The 18,825-nt window shown below is 46.5% G+C and overlaps 1 protein-coding gene across 1 annotated transcript in view; it reads left to right on the top strand.

Moving 5' to 3' along the window:
- Nucleotides 1–17,725, top strand: part of LOC124719879 (poly [ADP-ribose] polymerase tankyrase-1-like) — a 107,097-nt gene extending 89,372 nt beyond the window's left edge. Inside the window, exon 5 of the mRNA XM_047245060.1 lies at nt 17,233–17,725. Coding sequence (XP_047101016.1) covers nt 17,233–17,725 — 493 coding nt within the window. The remainder of the gene's footprint in view (nt 1–17,232) is intronic.
- The last annotated feature ends 1,100 nt before the right edge of the window (nt 17,726–18,825 follow it).

The following is an 18,825-nucleotide window of genomic DNA, read 5'->3' on the forward strand; positions in this document are numbered from 1 at the left end:
CCTATAGACCCAATGGACGATGACTGTCCGCCTACTGATAGCGGCGGCAGTGCTCGCTCGAAGCCAGGCCCTAAGCGGCCTTCGAGGTGACCACTTCTCTCATCTTCCTTTTCTTACGATGGCACTTATTCACTGGAATATTCGCAGCATTCGCTCCAACCGAGAGGACTTGAAGTTGCTGCTCCGCTTGCACCGTCCGCTCGTCGTAGCCCTCCAGGAAACGAAGCTACGCCCATGCGATCAAATTGCCTTGGCACACTACACCTCTGAGCGTTTTGACCTACCCCCTGTGGTAGGTATCCCAGCTCATGGAGGGGTTATGTTGCTGGTCCGGGATGATATTTACTACGATCCCATCACGTTGCACACCGGCCTGCAGGCAGTTGCCATCCGCATTACTCTCCCCACTTTTACGTTTTCCTTTTGTACCGTTTACACTCCAACGTCATCTGCCGTTACCAGGGCAGACGTGATGCAACTTATTGCGCAGCTACCTGCACCATTTTTGTTAACTGGAGACTTCAATGCCCACCATCCCCTTTGGGGCTCTCCAGCATCCTGCCAGAGGGGCTCCTTGTTAGCAGACCTTTTCAACCAGCTCGATCTTGTCTGCCTCAATACTGGCGCCCCTACTTTTCTTTCGGACACATCTCACACCTATTCCCATTTAGACCTCTCTATATGTACTCCCCAACTTGCACGCCGGTTTGAGTGGTATGCACTTTCTGATACATATTCGAGCGACCACTTCCCGTGTGTTATCCATCTCCTGCAGCATACCCCCTCTCCGTGCTTCTCTAATTGGACCATCTCCAAGGCAGACTGGGGGCTCTTCTCTTCCAGGGCGACCTTTCAGGATCAAACCTTTACAAGCTGCGATCGTCAGGTCGCACACCTCATGGAAGTCATTCTCGCTGCTGCTGAATATTCCATCCCTCACCCTCCTTCTCCACGTCGCGTACCGGTCCCCTGGTGGACCGCAGCATGTAGAGACGCTTTACGTGCTCGTCGACGTGCTTTGCGCACATTTAAACGCCACCCTACAGTGGCGAATTGTGTCAATTATAAACGATTACGTGCTCAGTGTCGTCGTATTATCAAAGAAAGCAAGAAAGCCAGCTGGGCTGCTTTCACAAGCACCTTCAACAGTTTTACTCCTTCTTCTGTTGTCTGGGGTAGCCTGCGCCGGCTATCTGGCACTAAGGTCCACTCACCAGTTTCTGGCTTGAAGGTCGCGAATGACGTCCTTGTGACCCCTGAGGCTATCTCCAATGCCTTCGGCCGCTTTTTCGCAGAGGTTTCGAGCTCCGCTCATTACCACCCTGCCTTCCTCCCCCGCAAACAGGCAGAGGAGGCTAGGCCACCTAACTTCCGCTCCTCGAATTGTGAAAGTTATAATGCCCCATTCACCATGCGGGAACTCGAAAACGCACTTGGCCGATCACGGTCCTCCGCTCCAGGGCCAGATTCTATTCATATTCAGATGCTGAAGAACCTTTCTCCTGCGGGTAAAGGTTTTCTTCTTCGTACATACAATCGCATCTGGATTGAGGGACATGTTCCCGCATGCTGGCGCGAGTCTATTGTTGTCCCGATTCCTAAGCCGGGGAAGGACAAGCACTTGCCTTCCAGTTATCGACCTATCTCGCTTACCAGCTGTGTCTGTAAAGTGATGGAGCGAATGGTTAACTCTCGATTGGTTTGGCTGCTCGAGTCTCTACGCCTACTTACCAATGTACAATGTGGATTTCGTAGGCGCCGCTCTGCTGTTGACCATCTGGTTACCTTGTCGACCTTCATTATGAATAACTTCTTGCGGAAGCGCCCGACCGCGGCTGTGTTCTTTGATTTGGAGAAGGCTTACGACACCTGTTGGAGGGCGGGCATTCTCCGCACCATGCATACATGGGGCCTTCGCGGTCGCCTCCCTCTTTTTATTCGTTCCTTTTTAATGGATCGACAGTTCAGGGTACGTGTGAGTCCTGTCCTGTCCGACACCTTTCGCCAGGAGAATGGGGCGCCACAGGGCTCAGTTTTGAGCGTCGCTCTCTTCGCCATCGCGATCAATCCAATAACGGATTGCCTCCCAGCTGATGTATCAGGCTCCCTTTTCGTGGACGATTTTACCATCTATTGCAGCGCGCAGTGTACACGTGTCCTGGAGCGCTGTCTTCAGCGTTGTCTTGACCGTCTTTACTCCTGGAGTGTCGCCAATGGCTTCCGTTTTTCAGCCGAGAAGACGGTCTGTATTAACTTCTGGCGCTACAAAGAGTTTCTCCCACCGTCCTTACGACTCGGTCCCGTTGCTCTCCCAATCGTGGAGACAACCAAATTTTTAGGCCTTACATTTGACAGGAAACTTAGCTGGTCTCCACATGTGTCATATTTGGCCGCCCGTTGTACCCGTTCTTTAAATATCCTCCGTGTTCTCAGTGGTCTGTCGTGGGGAGCGGATCGAACCGTACTACTTCGTCTATATTGGTCGATCGTCCGCTCCAAGCTGGATTATGGGAGCTTCGTATACTCCTCTGCACGGCCATCCATCTTACGCCGCCTCAACTCCATACAACATCGGGGTTTACGACTTGCGATCGGAGCATTTTATACCAGTCCCGTAGAGAGTCTTCATGCTGACGCTGGCGAATTGCCACTCACCTACCGGCGCGATATACTGCTTTGTCGGTATGCCTGTCGGCTACTGTCAATGCCCGACCATCCGTCTTATCGTTCTTTTTTTGACGACTCTCTTGACCGTCAATACGGGTTGTCTGTCTCTGCCCTGCTACCCCCTGGAGTTCGCTTTCGTCGCCTCCTTCAACACCTTAATTTTTCACTCCCTGCAACCTTTCGAGTGGGCGAGAGCCGCACGCCACCTTGGCTCCAGGCTCAGGTCCGCGTTCACCTTGACCTTAGCTCGCTCCCAAAAGAGGTCACCCCCGGTTCAGTCTACCACTCCCGTTTTTTGGAACTTCGTTCGAAGTTCATCGACATGACTTTCATTTATACAGATGGCTCTAGGACCAATGACGGGGTCGGGTGTTCCTTTATTGTCGAGGCACAAAGTTTCTAATACCGGCTCCATGGCCATTGTTCGGTCTTCACAGCTGAGCTCTTTGCCCTCTACCAGGCTGTTCTTTACATCTGCCGCCACCGACATTCTGCTTATGTCATCTGCTCAGATTCCCTGAGCGCCATCCAGAGCCTCAGTGATCCGTACCCGGTTCACCCTTTCGTACACCGGATCCAACGCTCTCTTCAGCAGCTGGTGGACGTCGGTTCTCCAGTTAGCTTTATGTGGGTTCCTGGCCATGTCGGTATCCCTGGAAACGAAGCTGCAGATGCCGCGGCCAAGGCTGCGGTCCTCCAGTCTCGGACAGCTTCTTGTTGCGTCCCTTCGTCCGATTTTAGCAGGCTGATTTGTCGGCGCATCTTATCTCTGTGGCATGCCGATTGGGCTGCACTTACCGACAACAAGCTTCGGGCCTTAAAACCTCTTCCCGTGGCTTGGACGTCCTCCTCACGCCCTTCTCGGCGGGAGGAGGTCGTTTTAGCCCGGTTAAGAATTGGACACCGCCGGTTCAGCCATCGCCATCTGCTGACGGCTGCGCCGGCGCCGTTCTGCCCATGTGGGCACTTGCTGACGGTTAGACACATTTTAATGTCCTGTCCAGATCTTAACACACTGCGCCTCGATCTTAACCTGCCAAATACTTTCGATGCCATTTTAGCGGATGACCCACGAGCAGCTGCTCGTGTTCTTCGTTTTATCAATTTGACAAACCTCGCTAAGGACATTTGATGATGCTGTTTTTTAATCCTATGCCTGTCAGTCTGTCTTTTATCATGTTTTCCCTTTTAGTTGTTGTGGTCAACTTGTGCCTCGCGGTGCATTCTTAGAGTAGTCAGGGCGCTAATGACCATTGAAGTTGGGCGCCCTAAAACCACAAAAAAAAAAAAAAAAAAAAAAAAATTCCTCCTCGGAAGTTTGGAGTCGGCTTCGACGGTTCTCAGACGCGCCTAGTTTCTTCCCGGTCTCTGGGCTCATTGTCGCGCATGATACCTTAGTGGACCCCGTCGCAATTTCTAACTCATTGGGTCAGCACTTTGCTGAGATTTAGAGCTCTTCAAATTACCCACCAGCGTTTCTCCCGAAGAAACGTGCAGCGGAAGTGCGACATCTTGCTTTCTCCTCTCAATATCACGAAAGCTACAATACTGTTTTCTCCATGCGGGAACTCCAACATGCCCTCTCTTCTTCTCGCTCCTCTGCCCGAGGACCGGATGGTATCCATGTCCAAATGTTGCTGCATTTATCAACCCATAGTCTGCGATGTATGAAACAGGCGAAATACCCTCAGACTTCAAGAAGAATATAATAATTCCAATCCCAAAGTAAGCAGGTGTTGACAAACGTGAAAATTACCGAACTATCAGTTTAATAAGCCACAGCTGCAAAATACTAACACGAATTGTTTACAGACGAATGGAAAAACTAGTAGAAGCCGACCTCGGGGAAGATCAGTTTGGATTCCGTAGAAATGTTGGAACACGTGAGGCAATACTGACCTTACGACTTATCTTAGAAGAAAGATTAAGGAAAGGCAAACCTACGTTTCTAGCATTTGTAGACTTAGAGAAAGCTTTTGACAATGTTGACTGGAATACTCTCTTTCAAATTCTAAAGGTGGCAGGGGTAAAATACAGGGAGCGAAAGGCTATTTACAATTTGTACAGAAACCAGATGGCAGTTATAAGAGCCGAGGGACATGAAAGGGAAGCAGTGGTTAGGAAGGGAGTAAGACAGGGTTGTAGACTCTCCCCGATGTTATTCAATCTGTATATTGAGCAAGCAGTAAAGGAAACAAAAGAAAAATTCGGAGTAGGTATTAAAATCCATGGGGAAGAAATAAAAACTTTGAGGTTCGCCGATGACGTACTTCTGTCAGACACAGCAAAGGACTTGGAAGAGCAGTTAAACTGAATGGATGGTGTCTTGAAGGGAGGATATAAGATGAACATCAACAAAAGCAAAACGAGGATAATGGAATGTAGTCGAATTAAGTCGGGTGATGTTGAGGGTATTAGATTAGGAAATGAGACACTTAAAGGAGTAAAGGAGTTTTGCTATTTGGGGAGCAAAATAACTGATGATGGTCGAGGTAGAGAGGATATAAAATGTAGACTGGCAATGGCAAGGAAAGCGTTTCTGAAGAAGAGAAATTTGTTAACATCGAGTATAGATTTAAGTGTCAGGAAGTCTTTTCTGAAAGTATTTGTATGGAGTGTAGCCATGTATGGAAGTGAAACATGGACGGTAAATAGTTTGGACAAGAAGAGAATAGAAGCTTTCGAAATGTGGTGCTACAGAAGAATGCTGAAGATTAGATGGGTAGATCACATAACTAATGAGGAGGTACTGAATAGGATTGGGGAGAAGAGGAGTTTGTGGCACAACTTGACCAGAAGAAGGGATCGGTTGGTTGGACATGTTCTGAGGCATCAAGGGATCACCAATTTAGTATTGGAGGGCAGCGTGGAGGGTAAAAATCGTAGCGGGAAACCAAGAGATGAATACACTAAGCAGATTCAGAAGGATGTAGGTTGCAGTAGGTACTGGGAGATGAAGAAGCTTGCACAGGATAGAGTATCATGGAGAGCTGCATCAAACCAGTCTCAGGACTGAAGACCACACCAACCAACCAGTCTGCGTTACCTCCTTCACCTTTATAATCTAAGTTGGACGGACAGTACTTTTCCCAGACGATGGCGGGAAGCTATCGTCGTTCCCGTTCCGAAACCTGGAAAGGACAAACATCTCCCCTCTAGCTATCGCCCCATTTCTCTCTCGAGTAGTGTCTGTAAGGTTTTGGAGCGTATGGTGAATTACCGTTTAGCTTGGTGGCTGGAATCCCGCAGTCTTTTAACACCTGCCCAATGCGGATTCCGAAAGCATCGTTCTGCAGTTGACCATCTTGTTGCTCTCTCCACTTACATCATGAACAATTTTCTCCGGAAACGCCAAACGGTAGCAATATTTTTTGATCTGGAGAGAGCATACGATACCTGTTGGGAGGACAGGCATACTCCGCACACTGTTGTCTTGGGGCTTTCGAGGCCGGCTGCCCCTTTCTCTTCGCGAATTTATGGCAGGGCGCACATTTAGGGTGCGGGTGAACACTACTCTCTCCCGTACCTTCTCCCAAGGAAACGGGGTACCCCAGGGCTCCGTGCTGAGTGTTGTACTGTTTGCCATCGCCATAAATCCAATTATGGATTGTCTCCTTCCTGATGTCTCGGGCTCCCACTTTGTGGACGATTTTGCGATCTACTACAGCTCTCAACGGACAAGCCTTCTTGAACGTCTTCAAGGATGTCTCGATCTCTTCCACTCTTGGAGCATCGAAACCGGCTTCCGTTTTTCTCCCAGTAAGACCGTTTGTGTTAATTTTTGGCGACGAAAGGAGTTTCTTCCACCCTCCTTACATCTAGGACCTGTCAACCTTCCGTTTTCAGATGTCGCTAAATTCTTGGGTCTTATGTTTGACAGAAAACTGTGCTGGTCCTCCCACGTTTCCTATCTTTCGGCTCGCTGTCTGCGATCCCTCAACACCCTCCGTGTCCTGAATGTTACCTCCTGGTGAGCGGACCGAGTGGTCCTTCTCCGCCTCTATCGCGCCTTAGTGCACTCGAAATTGGACTATGGAAGCATAGTCTACTCCTCTGCTCGGCCGTCTATTCTTCGGCGTCTCGACTCTATCCACCACCGTGGATTACGTTTAGTGTCTGGAGCATTTTACACCAGCCCTGTGGAAAGCCTTTATGCTGAGACTGCTGAACCTCTGCTGTCCAATCGGCGAGCAGTCCTTCTGAGTCGTTATGCTAGCCATCTGTCTTCTATGCCTGCTAATCCAGCCCATGACATTTTTTTCGACGCCTCCTTTGATGTCGGGTATGCAGGCCGCCCCTCCTCCATACTACCACCGGGAGTCCACTTCCGTCAACTGCTCCATTCTCTTTCCTTCCGCTTTCCTAAAACCATCTTGACAACTTCGGGTACAGCACCGCCTTGGCTCCGTCCCCGGATCGACTTGCTCAGAGACCTTTGTCGATTTCCCAAGGATGGGACCCCTTCACTTGTTTACCGTCGGGCATTTGCTGCTCTATGTGCACAAATGACGGACGCCACATTTATTTACACCGACGGCTCGAAAACATCGTTAGATGTAGGGAGTGCCTATATTGTTGGCGACACCCCAAATCACTTTCGGCTTCCCGACCAGTGTTCGGTTTATACTGCGGAGCTTTACGCTGTTCTCCAGGCTGTCCACTACATCCGCCGCCATCAGCGAATACAGTACGTAATCTGCTCAGATTCTCTCAGCTCTCTCCTCAGTCTCCAAGCTCTTTACCCTGTGCACCCTCTGGTCCACCGGATTCAGGACTGTCTGCGCTTGCTCCACCTGGGGGGGCGTCTCGGTGGCGTTCCTCTGGCTCCCGGGACACGCTGGTATCTGTGGGAATGAGGCGGCCGATATAGTGGCCAAGGCTGCAGTCTCTCTTCCTCGGCCTGCTCTTCAGTCTCTTCCGTTTACCGATCTACGGAGCGTTTTATGTCGCAGAGTTGTTCATTTATGGCACGCGCATTGGTCGACACTTCCCCATAATAAATTCCGGGACGTGAAAGCTCTTCCTTGTGCTTGGACCTCTTCCTGCCGAACGCGTCGTCGGGAGGAGATAATTTTAACTAGACTTCGGATAGGGCACTGTCTTTTTAGCCATCGACATCTTTTAAGCAGCGATCCTCCCCCACTCTGTCCCCACTGCTCTCAGCTGTGGACGGTAAGACACCTTTTAATTGAATGCCCCTATTTTAATCCGTTACGCTCCCGTCTACAGCTAACGCCTGATATATCGTCGATTTTAGCAGACGACACGCGCTCAGCCGACCGCGTTCTCCAGTTTATTAGCGCCAGTGAAATGACGTCAGTCATTTGAAGCTTTTTTTGGGGACAACCAACCCCTTTCTGTAGTGGATTTTTAAGCCTTCCTTCTGCTTTTAGTTTCTCAAATTTTATGACTTTCGTTCCCATTGCTGCTGGTTTCCATTTCCGGCTTTTTATTGTTTCCTAAGTCACGGACCGGGCGCTAATGACCATAGCAGTTTTGCGCCCCAAATCCAAACAAAAAAAAAAAAAAAAAAAAAATTCTGTGTTCACTTTATCAAGTGTTTCCCTATCAACCGAGTCAAATGCATTTTTAAAATATAGAAATGTTACAACTATATCTTTGGACTTTGTAAATCTGTGATGAATTACGGACTGTAGGTTGAAAATGTGTTCTGAGCAAAATCTGCACTTTCTAAAACCACTGTAATACTCTACCAAATGGTTACCAAGTGTTGCTCCTTCCATGTTTAATAGTATTGTTGAGAATTTTCTTACACAATATATATTTTTTTAATCCGTGTTTCTGCTAATTCAGTTTTCGTAACACTGTTTGTGCGCACGAACCGCTGCGAAGCATTCCCTATTGTAATCTGTGGCACACTAAGAGAAGCAGGATGTGGCGGCGTTGTCAGCAGCTGCTCTCTTCCGTCAACAGATGTCGCCGAGGTTTCCGCCGTGTAGATTACTGCAGTACGTGTTTTGCTTTACTCGTTACGGAAATACAGATGGGACGGTCATGCCAGCTGAAAATTAGAGAGAACTGAAGTTTGCGTTTGGTCTCTTCAGACGAGCTGCACCTATCTGGCAAAAACCTTACATTTCGTGCGAGAAATAAGGTGACTGTAGGTGCTTTCAGAAAGTGCTTCATTGCCGCACCAACCGTATGTACAAGTTGCAAATGCTTGACCTCGCTCCCTGGTCTGCCTCAGGCTAGCGAGTCGCCACTGTTCCTGTGTTCTGCCGCCTCAGTTAAAGACGGGCGACAGATGCAAGAAGGAGCAGCTCCCATCATGTCGCGGATTATCGAGAGAGAGAGAGAGAGAAAACGCTGGAAGGTGGAAGATGAGAAAAAATCCCTCCAGGGTTTCCTTCAGGTGGCACCGAAGGTTCTGAAATTTTTTCAACAATTTTAACAGATCTGGACCCATTAAAAAATTATGCTAACAACTTAGCCTCACGGAGATATTTGATATCGTTAACCAGTTCGTCTCGGGTGTAGTCATCATCATCGATATTGAAATAGTTCACGTGGTAGTCGGTGCTCAAGTTTTCCTTCATTCTTTGGTTCAGATTTATCGAATTTGGATTGTACTCGAGCCTCGGCATTTCTTCTCTATTTGGGTGTCTGACTGTGATGCTTTTGCAAATTTCTTCTCTACACTCTGATGACACGGTAAGTGTAATCGCAGTAATCGTCAAATAATTTCGAGAGTAGGAACATGTTTCAAATTTTCATTTTTAGGGACAAGATGAGGTAGTAATTGATGTAAATTTTGAACGTGCTCTTCACCAAACCGTGTTTTCTAAGGGCAGACGTACACGGAAGACTTACTATCACGCAACCATTTCGTCTTTGTTGCTTTATTGTTGCTTCTGCTTTCGAGAGCTCGCACGAGATGAGCAACTGTTTCCTGACAGGGATTGTTTTGAGACTGCAGTGGTTTGTGCTGTTATCATTCGACAAAGGACAAAACGGGAAAGGAATTACTGGATTCGCCAACTTAAGTCTGAAAGACTAAATGAAGAGAAAGTCACTTTAATATTTCAACAGCTAAGATGTTACCCAGAGAAATCCTTCAGTTCCGCACGAGTGTAACGTCACGTGACGAGCTAGTCGCAGTTCTGCGGCCTGCCATCGCCTACCGAAATACAAATGCGCGCCTCCTACCGAAATACAAATGCGACAGGTGATTCCACCCGAAGAGAGGCTCAGTGTTACGTTACGGTAGGTTGCATGAAATTACACATTTTTATTTAGCTTGATATTTATTAATTCCAGCAATCCAGTTAGTAACAGGAATCATTACATTTTGTATAAAAGATGTCCAAAGCAACTGATGGAAATGGCAGAAAATGAATGCAGGTATAAACACTGTTGCATGTAGTGACATCGTACATAGTTTCTGATCCATGTGGAGGCCCAGAAAAATTTGTCGGGTATGAGTTTACACTGTCTCAATCATGAGGAGTAGTAAGGATGGTTTAGGAGCTGTTTCCGGCAGTAGGTTAATTGTCAGACGTAGATGTTCCAGTAAACACACATGCAGGGGTGAAGAAGCTAGAACACCGAACGCCACGACTGAAACCGTCACATGTGTCATTTGGTACACACGTGATCTGTAAAAGTCTCATTACCTGAAGAACCTCAATTTGTGCATCAATCATTTGGTGTGTGGGTATTGGTTTCAGCGTAGCTACAAGAGACAATGCAAATTGTGTTGCAGGGTCTTCCATTGATGAAGCAGTTTCTTTCTTCTCTCGAAGTATATCGAGTAAAGTTTCTTCCTAACTTCTTCTTTGGATTGTAGAAGGTATGTGGAGATAGAACAATGGGTGGCCTTTGAAGGTTCGTGGTCTTTGAAGGTTCTGTTTCCTCAGGTTCCTCATTGCTTATTACTGTGTCAGCATTTCCACTTGCATCACGTAGTTCTACGGTTGGTAGAAGAAACAAGTTGATTTGTACTTTCACGCTTACCGTGGCTGCTTGTCCCGACTTGGCAAATTTTTGCTCACACAATTCTCTTGCAGAGCATGTCCTTCGATTTTTCCGTCTTTGTTGTACCAGTGTTCCTAGGAAACAGACAATAAATTGAAATGTTTGACATTGTTGTAGATGTTAATTTATTTTCGTGAAATATAAATGAAAACTATTATTCAGTTACATAACTTTTCAGGTATGCAGCGACTGGATCAAGTTTAAATGATCTTCCATACAAGTACTTTATTTGTGCTAGCACAGTCTGCAAAATAGTGAAAGCAACATCCACTGAAATATGAAATGTTTTGCTATGTGTGGTTATGCCAGAGAAATGTGAGGAAGAGTTGTTGGCTGAACAGTTCTATAAAAAAACCATTTCTGCAACAAGATACAGGTGGAAAACGTATTCGAATAATACAACTTCAAAGTTCTGGCTCAGATTTTTTTTAATTATAAAAAAATCTCTCCTGTGGTATTGATGGCATGGGTCGATGCTGAATACCAATTTGTTGGTTCGCCCTTCTGTCGGCGGCCGGAGCAACTGAAAAGTTGTCTCTGGGGAGTCGCTGTGTGTGTGTGTGCGCTCTTACATATGATTGTACAGACTCTGTGCAAAAGGCGAGACAGTTGCACGACAAAAGTCCTCCCTTGGGCGCCCGCCCTAATGGAAAGCAAGACTTCGTCAAACACCCAATCACTAAATTTAACAGTGAGAGGCATTGTTGAGTTTAGCACTAACATGTAGTCCGGTTTCATTGACAAAATTTGCCGCTTACAGCTACACTACAATTTTTTTTTTACTGTGAGGTATCTTTTTCTCTAACATTATCTTTCAAGGCGTGTCTAGAATTTGCATACTCGAGAACATAACATACATCACATACATTGTTGGCCTCGAACCAGAGAGCATTCTGTTCATCTAATCCTATAATCTCGCCAGTGGGTTATAAGACTTGGCTACTAAGGACGACATTTGTACAAAATTACAAATGCTAGCACGTAAATACAATAAATTGATATAAAACATACCTAGAGCTCGTATGCGAGTGTAAGATTCTTTCAGCAGATAGATACAACAATGTGCCGAATTACGAGGACTATGAAATGCTGAAAGGCACACTTAAGATGTGATGTCTTGTTTCTTTCGTGACATAATGTAAGATCCTTAGTTCCACACGTAGGAACATGAGGGCCTCCTGCGTCATCGTAGCTGCGCAAGCGCGCTGACTCCTTCCACCTGGCGCTCTCTGTCAGCTGCTGAAACGAACCTCATATTTCTAACAGGTCGCGGGAAAATATTGAGAATGGTGGTTTCAAAAACGTACAGCGTAAATTTCCTTTTACGCAAGATGAACTATGTGCGAGAACGTACAATGAATTTATTGAATCACAGAGCGTTTGACTCTCATTTAAAAATCAACTCTTCGGTGACGAGCTATTTAGAGGAATTTAGAGTCCAGAAGATGAGACATTTGGGTCGTTACTAAAAGTTTTACAATCACGTTAGTGTGACGTGTATTAAAGTGTAAAACGCGCACAGATCATCAATATTGTATGTGGAGCCTTAGCTTCTCTTTCAGCTTATTAATCTTTGAGACCAATATTGTATGTGTTTATTAATTTAAACCATGAGCTTTTATTATTTGTGTCTTGGCGCTACTTAAGAGTGATGTTGCTATTGGCTGACTATATCGCGTGTCCTGTGCTGTCAATACCTGCCGAGATCACGTGACATGAGCTATGGCTGGCTTACAAAAGCTCTTCGCAATCTCGATTTCAATGCATCGGAAAGTAACATGCGGTGTTTGAGGGAATCCGAATGTATACCTCCATAATAGGAACATATGCACGACATCAAAGGTCTTGCAAAACGTTTTTTTTTCTTTCCGCGCTGAATTTAGTTTCCTAAAGTGCTGGGAATTCTACGTCGGTACAACAATCAAAGAAGTGATGAGTTTTACAGTGGGGAGGAAGAGTATATTGTCGCTTAACACGGAAAAAGTGTATTTTGACCCGGGAGAAAGTCTATTTTTAACCGAGAAGCCGAGGAAAAATGCGTGAATTTTTTTCCTTGTCCATGTACACGCCCTGTTAGGTTGTTGATGTACAGAACATGTAATGATAAGTTGATAGTTCTACAACTCTACAACCAGCAGTATATTTATAATGTGCAGCTGCTATTTTTATACGCAGGAGTGTCTGGATATTTTGTCCACCGACACACATTTTTTTCAAGATGTCGAGAGTCGGTATCAACATTTTAGTAAATATCGATCTATTGGATGCCACATTATTAAAAATACCCTGATGTAGCGCCGACTGCCGTTCCGCAGCCGAAGTCTGTCAATTGCGGCCGTGCGGCCATTAGAGAAGACGGCGGCAGCCCTTGCAGGCGAGCCAGCCGAGTACAGGGGGCAGCCCGGCCGACGCTCGGCCCTCCCTGCAGCTCGCGTGCGCCACGCCGCAGCCGCCTGCGTCTGCAGACACGGCTGTCGGCTCAGTCTAACATTCGACCTGGTCTCTCTTTGAAGGCACGCGTTTGCTTCCTGACGGTGAAACACCTGGTCTCAAGTCGAAATTAGAAACTAGTCGCAATTGTACGTAGACGGAATACACTTTATTTAAATACTTGGAGCACATACTGAAATGTGTTCGACAGTCGCCGACAGGCGGTAGGGGGCGTCGCCTGCCCTGGCCGCCCTCTGCCCTGGACGCGGTACAGTGTGTCCGTCAAGTCGTGCGCCCTCTCCGCTCCACAGTGCTGTCCCGGCGACCCAGTCTGGCCACACAGCCTGGCGCCGCTCACTCCCAGCTCAGCGACTGCCCTGTCCACAAAAACACGACATTATGGAGTAAATTGCACTAACGCGGGAACAGGAATCAAATGTCAGCGTTCCCGTATCTCTCAGAAATATAAAAGCGGATTCCTGTTTGTCTGAATGCGTGTTCGTCTGCAACTTCATCCACAATTGGCGCATACATTCCGTCCGATACGGTTTTTAAACAACACATAGTGCAGCTGTACTGGAGAATTTAAGCCTTTCCTTTGATGCAGTCCGCTTAAACGCAACAATTCTTGCTACACGAGTAGTGCTCAAAAGTAACGGCGAACTCGCCATTTTGCTTTTTTTATAACTGAGATTCGCACGACTTTTTTGTCGTTGTGATGGTAAACGTGCGGGAAAAGTATGTGTACATCAGGAAAATGGGATATTTTGTCTGTTGTCACATCTTGGAAAAGTTATTGGTGTGTTAGTAGAATTGGCGATTATTTGTTTAATGTAAAATCGGATTATCGCGTTTGTATTAAATTTGGCTGTGCGAACGGAGTCAAATTCATCAACCTTTAGAGACATTACATTTTGCTTTTCGCGAATCTACTATCAATACGGGAAGTGTTTACGACTGGTGTAAATTTTTCTTCGATGTCAACGGTTTGGTGCAGCACAAATTCCTGTCACACAGTGAAACGGTCAGCAAGCAGTAAAACCTACAAGCTCAACGCCAGCGGCATGACGCAATCCGAAAAAAGAAAAACCTCTATAGTCTGGGAGACGAGTCTTTGGTACTGACAGCTCGGTAGCGTCTTTCCGTTGCCTAGCGACCGCAGGCAGGCAGCCAGAGACTGAGCGGGTAGCAAGGGCCACGTTGCCGCCCTGAAACCCAGTCGCGCTCGCTCATGAAACTCACCAGTGTCTCTCGCGTGCAGGCGGTGCGGTCGTTCGTCGTTTGTCTGAAGTTGAATTCGCAGTTTATTTCGTTTTTGTTGTTTCTAGTGTTTCTTTGTTTATGTTTCGTTGTAAACAATGTCTAGTGCGGCGGGTAGCACCAGCCCAACACAAGAAGTGAAACGGAGGAAGAAAAGTGTGCTACACACCCAGGCCCGTGAATTCGTGTGCTCTGTGAGGCATTACTTTGAGAAAGAAAAGGACAAAGGTGGGCCCTTAATTCCTGTTGTTCAGGTTGTGAAGAGAACTGCAGCAGCATTGAAAATAAGTAAGAACACTGTTGTAAAGATAGGGAAAGAACAGTATAGTGTAGATTGTGACGAGAGTGGCACAACAAAGCTGCACACACCAGGAAAGAAGCGACAGAGAAATAAGCAGGTGACAGCTTTGGACGATTTTCAGAAAGACGCTATTCGTCGTCATATATACAGCTATTATAAGAGAAGGGAACATCCCACTCTATCTAAATTACTGGTGTCGCTTCAGAAAGACGATCTTTTTAAAGGGAGCAAATTTTCATTGCGTACAGTGTTGAAAGACATAGGCTTCAGCTATTCACTGTTTAACGGACTCAAAATATTAATGGAAAGGACAGATGTAGTTGCATGGCGGTGCAGATTTCTGCGTAGGATCATGGGTGTGGAATTCGAAAGTGGTTAGATGAAACTTGGGTCAATGCCAGCCATTCTTTACGTAGAGGCTGGAATGATGGAACGCCCGAGGGGATAATGGCAGTGCCTGTTGGCAAAGGAGGGCGTATTATTGTCTTACATGCAGGAACATCGAAAGGTTTTGTGCCAAACTGCTTGAAAATGTTTCGGTCAAAAAAGACAGGAGATTACCATGAAGAAATGAACAGTGTAGTATTTCAAGAGTGGTTCGAGACATCGCTTATGACGAATCTGACAAGTCCATCAGTGATTGTTATGGACAATGCGCCTTATCATTCCGTTGTTAACGATAAGGCACCAACCTTGGCAACAAAAAAAAGACGATATCATTCAGTGGTTGAACCGGCGAAAAGTACATTTCAGAGACGATTTAAGGAAGGCGAAACTGCTCGAAATTGTGGCACAAAAGAAACCCCAATTTCCAACATATGTAATTGACGAGATTGCTAAAAGGCACAGGCATGAAATCGTTCGGCTTCCTCCATACCACTGTCACTTCAATGCAATTGAAGGAGTGTGGGCGCAGATAAAAAATTACATTGCTGCTAACAATAAAAAATTCACGATCTCTGAAGTGGAAACTCTCCTTCCAGCAGCTATCAATAAAGTGACAAACGAGACGTGGGCTAAAATTGTAAACAGCACTGCAAGTGCCATCAGAGAGGCGGCCAAAACCGAAGGGGTTGTGGAAGAATGCATCGAAAATTTAATTATACATCTGGGAGAGAGCAGTGATAGTTGGAGTAGTGCTGAGGAAGACAATGTCAAATCAGATTCTGACAGTGATGTGAGTGGTGTTTTTCCATTACAGTAACTACAACGTACTCAGGAATGTAAGGAGGGAGTTTGCTATCGATCTACAACCAGATCATCATATTGTGAGTACTTCCTTCAGGTTATAGCTCTTAATACACTGACCAATTATTTTGTAACTTGTAGTAGAACAAATTAATAATGCTAATACTTAACAATGGAAACCAAAACTGCTAATGTTCAACAACTTGCGAAAATAGTTTTCATTTCAGTTGTGAAGTTTAACAAATAACTTTATTATGTTTCAGCATCTTAGATACTTGTACTAAATAGCTCTTATCAGTTTTCGAGTTAATATATTTCAAGCATCAACTTTAAATAAATTCACGCGTACCAATACGACTTGTATTTTGTCTCGCTTTTATTTCTGCTGCTAAAGAATGCGTGTAGCAGACAGGGCGCCGCGTGCTGTGAGCCACGTTCGGCAACAGCGCCGTCTGCCCGCCGGAACTGTCACTACCAATCACTCGTCTCGCGGACTATAGATTTGTGGCGAAACAGTTGATGATTTCTGCACTGCGATAACGCATCTGCTTAGAATTCGTTGCGTGTTCGTGAGTGTTTGGCTACAAACGATACTGTGGTGACGCCCTTGGCTGTACGATCACCCGATGTGAAATTTTGTTCCTAAAAATTACGACCAACCGTAAAGGGCTGTCTTTTTCATACACAGATGAGATTTGAAGTGCACCGCTGAGAGAACTACAGGGTATCATAACAAAACTTGCAGAATTGTTTGACACAGCGGAACAAACACTGGAATAAATGTATTCACGTATAGTGGAAAATATTTTGATGAAGACAACATTGGTATACAGTATACATAAACCCAGCAATGGATCCAATATTCACCGCTCTCGCTTTCACTAATATTGTCCGTGTGGCGACCTACGTTTTGTTAACAGACGAGGAAGTTGTATTTCTGTACTTACACATCTGATTACTTGCCTGTGTTTTCTTCTCGAGTCTCGGAAGGGATTGCTCCACACACAAGTAACCGTTAGAGGTGTGTTTCTCTTAAGCTCAAAGATTGGTTACCAACAGGATGCTGAGGTCACAGGAGGTGACTCCTCAGAGTGAATTAGGAGAAAAAGTTAAAACAGCTGGTAATGAGATGCAGTGCACCAATTTTTAACGGGAAGCGGCAGCAGATTTCGATAATGGGATACTGGTATGTGTCTGTCATACGCTGGTTGATCTGTATCCTAGAGGGAAGATTTCTAGATTTGTAACTCGTGGCTGGGCGGAAGTGTATTGAGGGCTGCTCGCAGTTTGGCGTCTGTGACGATTTCTTTCATTCGGTGTGTGTGTGTGTGTGTGTGTGTGTGTGTGTGTGTGTGTGTAGTAGAGTGAGAGAGTGTCGATGTTTTTTGCAGGAGCCTCTCTCAACAGGAGAGAGGGAGGAGGCTGATACAGGCGGCCAGGCAGGGCGCGGCGGAGCAGCTGCGCGAGTTGCTGGCGGTGGGGGCGGGCGTGGGGGCGAGGGAGTCTAGCATCAAGCGGACCGCCCTGCACGTGGCAGCACGCGGGGGTCACGTGGCGGCGGCCAGCTGCCTCGTCGGCGCCGGCGCGGAGGTCGACGCCAGGGACAGCTGTGAGCAGTGGACGCCCCTGCACTGGGCTGCATACAATGGCCACGCTGGTGTGGTGCGGCTGCTGGTCGGCGCCTCTGCTGACCCCAACACCAGGGCTCTGTGGGGGCGGACGCCGCTGCACTGGGCGGCACTGTGGGGCCACTCAGAGGCGGCGGCTGAGCTCCTGCTGGCGGGGGCGGACAGGGGGGCCCAGGATGGCAACGGCAGGACCCCCCTGGACCTCGCCAGGCAGAACAGAAAGCAGGAGCTGGTGGATATGCTGAGACAAGGCTGACGTACGGCATTCAGGAAGCACAATCAGTTACATCATATCTGTTGGTCTTTCAAATAAAGAACACAAAAATGAATCCTTTGTTCATTTATTTGTACACACCATTTTGTGCTGTGTATGACAACTCTGGTAACACTGTGACAACTGCAACGACGAGAGATACCTGTAAACTAACGTGAGGAGCCCTTCTTTTGACGATTTAGTCTGTAAAATACTACATGATCAGTTTTTGCAAAAGCTCAAAACAACAACTCAAACACTCCAGTATTAACAAACACCACTTGTCTTCCTCATGGTGTACAACATATGCAAGCAACTTACAAGAACACAGCCGACATCTATCATGACCGCCTGCATTTCAAAACTTCACCAATCAAACTCTTTTAAAGACACGAATGGCGCAATATTGTTGGTTGTCTACCACATCATGCAGCTGCATTAACGTTAGTTGTTCGAACCAGTCCACTGCATTACCCCATTACTGGAAACTACATGCTGGCAGCAAGTGTGGTGCTATGTTACACCAGCATAAACTGCACCATACTCAAATTACTGGCACACAAGTTGTTCAGTCAGAATGTGTCATCAGTTCCGATCTCACGCCGAGTGTACCTGCGTATCTGCAGTTCGCAAATACTTGCCGCCTTTAATTGCAACCGCACATTGGTAGCAAGAGTTACACCACATACTTGGCAACACTGCACACGGAATGAGTCACACATCAGGCAGATTCGTAGAGGTCACGCTATGACGAAAAGTAAAATAAATAAAATTCTCTACTTTAGCCCACAAATCGAGTAACTGCTTCCAACTGCTGGTGAGATTCTAATGAGAGACTTGCTGTTACGTTAATTCAAATGTAGACGTGACTGTCGATATAAATTATACAGTTTGCCACACTGGCGCCATCTGTATATGAGCGTGTCATTATTTCGTAACTTTTGTCACCTGAGTCTGCGACGGAACGAGTAGTGGGGATGTCAAAAACAAAACGCACTACGACAACTAACTTTCAAAAGATGTTTCCTGTGACAACAGTGCTACACTGAAGCGAATCGCTGGTGGCTACACAGAGGGAAGAGATACATGTCCAGTGTGCACAG

Source organism: Schistocerca piceifrons, chromosome 11 (assembly GCF_021461385.2).
Source record: "Schistocerca piceifrons isolate TAMUIC-IGC-003096 chromosome 11, iqSchPice1.1, whole genome shotgun sequence".
Lineage (NCBI taxonomy): Eukaryota > Metazoa > Arthropoda > Insecta > Orthoptera > Acrididae > Schistocerca > Schistocerca piceifrons.